The sequence below is a fragment of the Anolis carolinensis genome, chromosome 1 (genome assembly GCF_035594765.1).
Source record: "Anolis carolinensis isolate JA03-04 chromosome 1, rAnoCar3.1.pri, whole genome shotgun sequence".
NCBI classification, from domain to species: Eukaryota; Metazoa; Chordata; class Lepidosauria; order Squamata; family Dactyloidae; genus Anolis; species Anolis carolinensis.
The window spans coordinates 364,786,307-364,794,872 of record NC_085841.1 but is presented as its reverse complement, the minus strand read 5'-3'; the positions used below and the strand labels follow the sequence as shown (position 1 = coordinate 364,794,872).

The following is an 8,566-nucleotide window of genomic DNA, read 5'->3' as shown; positions in this document are numbered from 1 at the left end:
CAAAATTGGACACAGTATTCCAAATGTGGTCTGACCAAGGCAGAATAGAATAAGGGGGAGCAGGACTTCCCTGGATCTAGACGCTATTCCCCTATTGATGCCGGCCAGAATCCCATTGGCTTTTTTAGCTGCCGCATCACATTGTTGGCTCATGTTTAACTTGTTGTCCACGAGGACTCCAAGGTCTCCAAGCCAGGCATCGTCCCCCATTCTGTATCTTTGATTTCCATTTTTTCTGCCGAAGTGAAGTATCTTGCATTTGTCCCTGTTGAACTTCATTTTGTTAGTTTCGGCCCATCTCTCTAGTCTGTCAAGATCGTTTTGAATTCTGCTCCTGTCTTCTGGAGTGTTAGCTATCCCTCCCAGTTTTGTGTCGTCTGCAAACTTGATGATCGTGCCTTCTAACCCTTCGTCTAAGTCGTTAATAAAGATGTTGAACAGAACCGGGCCCAGGACGGAGCCCTGCGGCACTCCACTTGTCGCTTCTTTCCATGATGAAGACGACGCATTGGTGAGCACCCTTTGGGTTCGTTCGCTTAGCCAATTACAGATCCACCTAACCGTAGTTTTGTCTAGCCCACATTTTACTAGTTTGTTTGCCAGAAGGTCGTGGGGGACTTTGTCGAAGGCCTTACTGAAATCCAGGTACGCTACATCCACGGCATTCCCTGTATCGACCCAACTCGTAACTCTATCGAAAAAAGAGATCAGATTAGTCTGGCATGACTAAAAGACTGAAAGATGGGCTTAAAGCCACCCTTAAAAACTGTGGCAGAGACACCGAGAGAGAGCTCACTGGGAAGCCCTGGCTGCTGAGAGTTAGAGTCCGAAACATCTGGAAGGCCATCAATTTTGCAAGCTTCATATCATGCATTTCCAAATGGCACTCTATGGCAATGTAGATGCTCCATTTTCCTAAAACACACAAAACCATCCGCATGACCACGGTGCCACCTAGCTTCCAAAGGCAACAAGAAACAGAGGAATCCAGAAACCGTTCCTTTGCAGCCGAACTCATTTGATTCCAGCCCGGCAAGATGATTAACCCGGCACATGTTGTCGAGCGCCGTATATTTATTGCCGGCGATAATAGATCTCCCCTTCTCCCGCAACCCCGCCCTGATTTAAATTAAAATAGCGGTTTGACCATTAGCCCGCCGTTCATATTTCCCCTGCGCTGAATACTGATGAAATTAATTTGCAAACAGCACCGTATTGCAAGATCGCAGGGCCAAACGGGGCTGAACCAGTCTGTTATTCCGTGGTCTGTTCTGACTGTGGCTACTTGGCCGTGATACAGTCTACAAAGGGACCACTAAACACAAATATTAATCAAAGAACACAAAAGCACTGCAGACTAATCCAACCAGAGAAGTCAGCTATAGCAATAATAATAATAATAATAATAATAATAATAATAATAATAATAATAATAAGTTTATTTATATCCCGCCTCCATCTCCCCCGAAGGGGACTCGGGGCGGCTCACAGCAAAATCAGATGCAAAACAATGATAAAGTAAAATATAAAACATCAAAGAACAATAATAAAAACCAATAATAATATATACACAGCAGCCGAAAAAACACAACACGGTATTAAAACATCGAATTAAAAACAATGAGGTTGCAATGCATGTGATGAACCAACCTGGACACAGATTATTATCTGAGAACACAAGACGTCATTTCAGACGACACAGAGACACCACTGAAATCCACAAGAAGCACGTGGACAATTTCAACAGAAGCCATGAAAATGGGCACAATCTGGTGACAAGTATTAAAAAGCACCAGAATCAAGACAGTAAATAATGAGCAACATTCAAAACAGGGGAACTCCACACAGCAAACAACCAAGTGCCAGTTAACACCTCCTCAACAGAGGATGCCTCCAGGCAAAAACAGCCAGGCTACCTCTATGCAGATACCCTCACTGATTGACTTTGCAAACTTCACAGCTATTCAATGCTATTCAGGCTTGCTAACCGCAACATTCACACTTGATTTCACCCTGGACATTCCAGAGATATATACTGTATATACTCGAGTATAAGCCTAGTTTTTCAGCCCTTTTTTAGGACTGAAAAAAAACCTCCTCGGCTTATACTCGGGTGAGGGTCCTGGTGGGCTTATATTCAGGTCGGCTTATACTCAAGCATATATGGTATATTTATTATGTTTCTCTATTATTATTGGTATTGTTACATTTATTATTTTATTCTATTATTGTTGTTACTTTTACATTTATTTTACGCTATTTTTATTATTAATAATACATTTATTATTTTACTCTATTTATTATAACATTTATTATTTACTGCATTTATTATTATTATTATTATTATTATTACATTTATTATTTTACTATATTATTGTTGTTACTATTACATTTATTTTACTCTATTTTTATTATTATTAATACATTTATTATTTTACTGCATTTATTATTATTACAGTTATTATTTTACTCTATTATTGTTGTTACTTTTACATTTATTTTACTCTATTTTTATTATTATTAATACATTTATTATTTTACTGCATTTATTATTATTACAGTTATTATTTTACTCTATTATTGTTGTTACTTTTACATTTATTTTACTCTATTTTTATTATTATTAATACATTTATTATTTTACTGCATTTATTATTATTACAGTTATTATTTTACTCTATTATTGTTGTTACTTTTACATTTATTTTACTCTATTTTTATTATTATTAATACATTTATTATTTTACTGCATTTATTATTATTACAGTTATTATTTTACTCTATTATTGTTGTTACTTTTACATTTATTTTACTCTGTTTTTATTATTATTAATACATATATTATTTTACTGCATTTATTATTATTACAGTTATTATTTTACTCTATTATTGTTGTTACTATTACATTTATTTTACTCTGTTTTTATTATTATTAATATATTTATTATTTTACTGCATTTATTATTACATTTATTATTTCACCGCATTTATTATTATTATTACATTTATTATTTCACTATATTATTATTAAAAGGATACATTGAAGAAGGTGAAAATAATGATTTAATCAGAGTTGAACAGTCATATCTTAAATTACAGTTTGATGTAAAGATCCAAAAACATCTAAACTACTGATGCCTCAATTAATGTAATTTTATTGGTATCTTGGCTTATACTGGAGTCAATGTTTTCCCAGGTTTTTTTGTAGTAAAATTAAGTGCCTCGGCTTATATTCGGGTCAGCTTATACTTGAGTATATACGGTATATGCTCCACTTACCTCACTGCCAACAGAACGTCTGAAGATGCCAACAGCCACAGATGCAGGCGAAATGTCAGGAGAGAATACTGCTGGAGCACGGCCAGACATTCCAGAAAACTCACATCAACCCAATATGCAGTCCCATGGATACAAAAATCCATGGCTTCCATTTAGATACATTTGTACCTACCTGGGAGTTGTAGTTTGGTGAGACCACTAAAGGCCCCTTCCTTTCACACACACACACACACACACACACACACACACACATATATATATATATATATATATATGAGAAAATAATTATATATATATATATATATATACACACACACACACACACACACACATACTTTTGCTTATATTTCTAACTCTGTATATATATCATAATACAAGCCATAGCAGACCGTTAAAAATATTATTCATATTATTCATAAAGAAAGATAAAGTCTCTTGATTTCTCCTTGGGCTGCATCCGCACTGTAGGATTAACACAGTTTGATGCCACTTTCAGTAGCTTGGCAGAAAGTTATGGAATTATTGTAGGAAGGAAAGGATTTTGCGAGGCCAAAAGGAAGGCGAAAGAGAAACTACCGTTTCCAAGATGCCATAATACTGAGGCATAGCAAGCAAAGCGGGGCTAAAGTGCGTTAATGTTAAAGTGTGGATGTAAAAGGGAGTAACTTGGCCCAGCTTGGATGTGCTTTCCTCGCTGAGCTCCCTACTTGCCGCCGTGGCGCAGCGCCTCCTGGCGTCGGCGGCGGGGAGAGGCTGTTTTTGGGCGCTGCAGTTGTGCGTCCGGCCGGGAGGAGTCGCTGCGGAGCGGAGGGGAAATGGCTTGAGGTGAATGGGAAAAGGGACTGAGAGGCGCCCCTATAGGCGCTCTCTCTCTGTTCCGAATGAAAAGGAAGCTCAGCCGAACGGGCAAAAGGTTTGAGGTCGGGTCTGGCTGTCTTGCCCAGGCTGCGCCGTGGCGGCTATTCACGGGCGCGGTCCCGCTACTGGTCGGCGCGGGAGTTTTGACCTGCTCCGTCTCCGGCCTGGGCCGGTTCACCCCTCCTGAGGCAACCTGGCGGCCCCCGGCTCCCCGCGGGCCCCCATATTGACGCCGGACTTAGCGCGGACACCCGATCGGCATAGCCCGCCGCGGCCCAGAACTCCTGAGCTCACGCCATCCGCCGCCCTCAGCCTCCGCGCAGCTGGATTACAGGCGCGCGCCACCGCGCCCGGCTGACGGGAGAGCGGCACAAAAGCCTACTTCAGGCAGCAGAGCCGTGACGTCACGGCGAGGGGCGGGGACGGCAGTAAGAAGACACGCCCACCGCGCCCGGCTGAAGGGAATGGACACCAAGGGTACTGCAGGCAGGAGAGGGGTGACGTCACGAGGTGGGAGGGGACGGCAGGGGTAGACACGCCCCCGCTTTCCCCTCTCTCGTTGGAGCCTGCGCAGTGGAGCCAGAGCAGGAGAAGCGCCCGGCTGAAGCAGGATGGCCATACAGGGTACTGCAGGCAGGAATCGGGGAGAATGACGTCACTGTGTGGGAGGGGCGAGGAGAGGGAGCCACGCCCCCGCTTTCCTATCTTGTTGGAGCCGTACTTTAGGCAGGACTGGAGGGAGGGTCTGACGTCACCGCCGAGGAGAGGGCCACGCCCCTTTTCTCTCCCTCGGAGCCTGCGCAGTGGAGCCCTAGCAGCACAGCAGCGCCCCCGCCCGACTGAGGGAGGCAGCACAGAGAGAGAGAGAGAGAGAGAGAGAGGCCTTTCTCCGCGGGGGCGGGGCCTGGCTAGGCTTGGGCCCTTCTGCGCCTGCGCGTCTCTCTCCGGCCTTTCTCTTCCTTCGGAGCCTGAGGCGCGCCACTGTCTCGGTCTCTCTCCTCTCCGCCATGGGCCACCAGCAGCTCTACTGGAGCCACCCGAGGAAGTTCGGGCAGGGGTCGCGCTCCTGGTGGGTCTCCCGAGGGGGACGGGAGGGGACGGGCCGGGTTGGGCCTGCCCTTGGCGCACGTGGGAATGGGCGGGCGGGCTGACGCGTGTCTTCCTTCTTCCCTCAGCCGCGTGTGCTCGAACCGCCACGGCCTGATCCGCAAGTACGGGCTCAACATGTGCCGGCAGTGCTTCCGCCAGTACGCCAAGGACATCGGATTCGTCAAGGTAGATATATATATATTATTGTTGTTTATCATTATTGTTGTGTTTGAGTTGCTGTGAATTTTCCAGGCTGTATGGCCATGTTCCGGAAGCATTCTCTTCTGACATTTCACCCACATCTATGGCAGGCATCTTCAGAGGCTGAGAAGTGTTAGAAACTAGGCAAGTGGGGTTTATATATCTGTGGAATAAGGTCCAGGGTGGGAGAAAGAACCCTTGTCTGCCTGAGGCAAGTGTGAATGTTGCCTTTGGCCACCTTGATTAGCATGGAGAGCTCTCTCAGCCCAGTTATAGCAAATTTCTACATGGAACACTTTGAGAAAAAAGCCCTGGAAACAGCAACAAAAAGCCTACCACATGGTCCAGATGTGTGGACGGCACCGTCACCATCTGGAGCCATGGAGAAGAAGAACTGAAACGAGTTCCTGGACCACGTCAACAGCATCCACCCCAACATCCAGTTCACCATGGGAAAAGAAAAGAAAATGAAGGGAAACTGCCATTTCTAGATGTCTTAGTCAGCCACAAACCCAATCAATAACTAGTTCACACAGCTTACATAGATGCAGGCGAAACATCAGGAAAGAATGTTTCTTGAACATGGCCATACACCCTAGAAAATTGATTCCAGCCATGAAAAGCTTGACAACACATTCTGGTACAGTTTAAAGTCCCATGCATTGGGGGGAGGGGATGTCTTCCTGGTGGACCTAGGGATTTTGAGAGAGGGCCATCTTCTGCATAAAACTATTGAAAGTACAGTATTGTATGAAAGAACCTTCAGGTTATGTGCCTAAGGGATATGTATGAACTTTATATGAATATTGCATTTGGAATTGGGTCCCATGTTTCATGCAACCATTCCAAAATAAGCCCCAAACACATCTGTTTCCAAGCATTTTGGATAAGGGATAATCAAACCATTCAACAGGTGTTATTTTATTTTCTGCAGCCAAGTCCAACCATTATATTTATGACTGAGCAAGGGGACGCTATAGGGGACCATGGAAGCATAATATGGGTCATATTGGGACATGAATACATCTACAATGTAGAATCAATATAGTTTGACACCTCTTTGTCATGGCTCAGTGTTAGGGAATAATAGGATTTGTAGTTTAGTGAAGCAAAAGCACTCTTGGGCAGAAGAGGCTGAAGGCCTTATAAATTTAGCACCTACTATTCCTATGGCAGTTCTAGGGGCTTCGTGCTACTTTTATTCCACACTGGAGTATAAATGAACCAGGATAAATCTTAAGTAAATCCTTCAAAGCAGGCATAGACCAATTTTGGCTCTCTCCGGGTGTTTTGGAGTGCAACTCCTACTGGCTGTTAGGAATTGTGGGAGGTGAAATCCAAAACACCTGGAGGAGGGCCCACGTTTGCCCATGCCTGGTGTAGATGCACCAGTAAAGTTCCAAAGGCTCTGCAAGAAGAGAAGGAGCTGGGGGAAGCCCCTGGGGATGATGGGAAAAGGAGGAAGGAAGACCTCTGCTCGGTAGTCAAGTGGTTTCCATTCACCCCCTTTGTCTTCTCTCCTTCCAGTTGGATTAAATGCCAGTCTACAGAGACAGCGGCCAAGCCTCGGTTGGATGTGCAAAGCCTGAGGAATTTCTACAGAAGAACATCTATGGTTGTACATGCTCATATGTACATGGGAAATAAATAATATTTTGTTCATTTTGCGATCATCTCTGTTTGACCACACCTTTTAAGCCTGTCACCTTTGGGTGTGAATTCCATTGGGTTTGCAGTGTGTGGGGACATAAATCTTAAATCTTTTTGTGCGTCATTTTTAAGATGTAAAGCTGGAGCCACTTACTGCATTTGTACATTAATTGAATGTGTTTTGGACATGGAGTGGATAGGTGCGTTCTTGTTGCTGTGCTGTTAGGAAGCTTCTTATCCCTAAATATTAGACAATGTGAACATAAAGGTGTGGGGAGAGAAATATAATTATTGTGCAAAAAGGTAGTTTTAAACATCTAAAGTTGGCAGGAAGGCACTCACTGTTTGACGAACCCCCTTTATGGGAAGGTAGATGTGTGAGTGGACAGTTGCTCTGATTTGGGCATTTGGGGCTCTGTAGATGGGCAGTAACCAAAGACAAAAGCAGGTACCAGTGTGCTGTCAATGCAGAACTACCAGGAATGGAGACCTAGCTAATGAATGCATTAGTCTATCTTCATTTGCAGCATTCTGGGTGCAGAAGCCCCATGAAAGTGGGAAAGGCACAGATATAATTAATAGTGATTAACAATTCTGTATCCACAAGCGCAGAACTGACCATGCAGGACCTAGACGTGCCTATATAGTGTCAGAATTCTCTGCTATCTTAGCAAAGTCCTGGAAGTTTTCCCTTGCAGTCAGTACTAAGAATCCAAGCTCCTCTATGTAATCTGGGAAGATCTCTGCTAGAACACACGCCACACACAAATTGTTTGTTCCAAATTATTTAGGAAAACTTATTTTCAGTTGCAGTCTGTTCAAGCGTATCTATAACACTATATACTCACAGCTCTTTGTTTTCTCCCTCATCATCAACCCAGGGTTTCTACAAACTTTGTCTTTATCTATGCATCTCTCATTCTCCAAACGTGAGGAATGTCTACACTGTAGAACAGTGGTTCCCAACCTTTGGTTTGTGGAACACCAGTGGTCTCCAAGAACTAAAATATGGTCCACGGCCTCACCGTTACTACACCGTTGCAATGAGAGCGACTGGTCTCACGAAACCTTTTTAGAGTGCCAAGACAATGGAGATGTCGGGAGAGGAGAGGCTGACTGCCTACCGGAGCCATTCCAAGTAGCGCCTGGTGTCTTTGTTTTTAGGCCTGTTCCTGGGTTATTTGGGGTGTCAATTCAGAAAATTACATTGGATAGACCACATCAGCTCTAGAGGATTAAATAGGGGTTTCTGTGGACAAGCAGATGGAGACTAGTGGATAGCATATGTTCTGCATTGTAAACTAGAGTTGATGTTGTCTATCCAATGCAGTTTTCTGAATTGGCACCCCAGATAACCAAACTGAATCTAAAGTTGACCAAAAACCAATTAGTAACCCTTTTGGTACTAACATTGAAGAGTGGCCCCTGGTCAAAAAAAAAGATTGGGAACCACTGCTGTAGAACAACCAGAAATGTGTAGGGAAAGAGT

At 43.7% G+C, this 8,566-nt stretch overlaps 1 protein-coding gene across 1 annotated transcript; it reads left to right on the top strand.

Moving 5' to 3' along the window:
- Positions 1-5,045: 5,045 nt before the first annotated feature.
- On the top strand, positions 5,046-7,089 carry LOC100553999 (small ribosomal subunit protein uS14). Its single transcript, XM_008121465.3, has 3 exons — positions 5,046-5,206; positions 5,313-5,412; positions 6,955-7,089. The coding sequence occupies exons 1-3, from the start codon at positions 5,145-5,147 to the stop codon at positions 6,961-6,963; spliced, it is 171 nt and encodes a 56-aa protein (XP_008119672.1). The 5' UTR covers positions 5,046-5,144; the 3' UTR covers positions 6,964-7,089.
- The last annotated feature ends 1,477 nt before the right edge of the window (positions 7,090-8,566 follow it).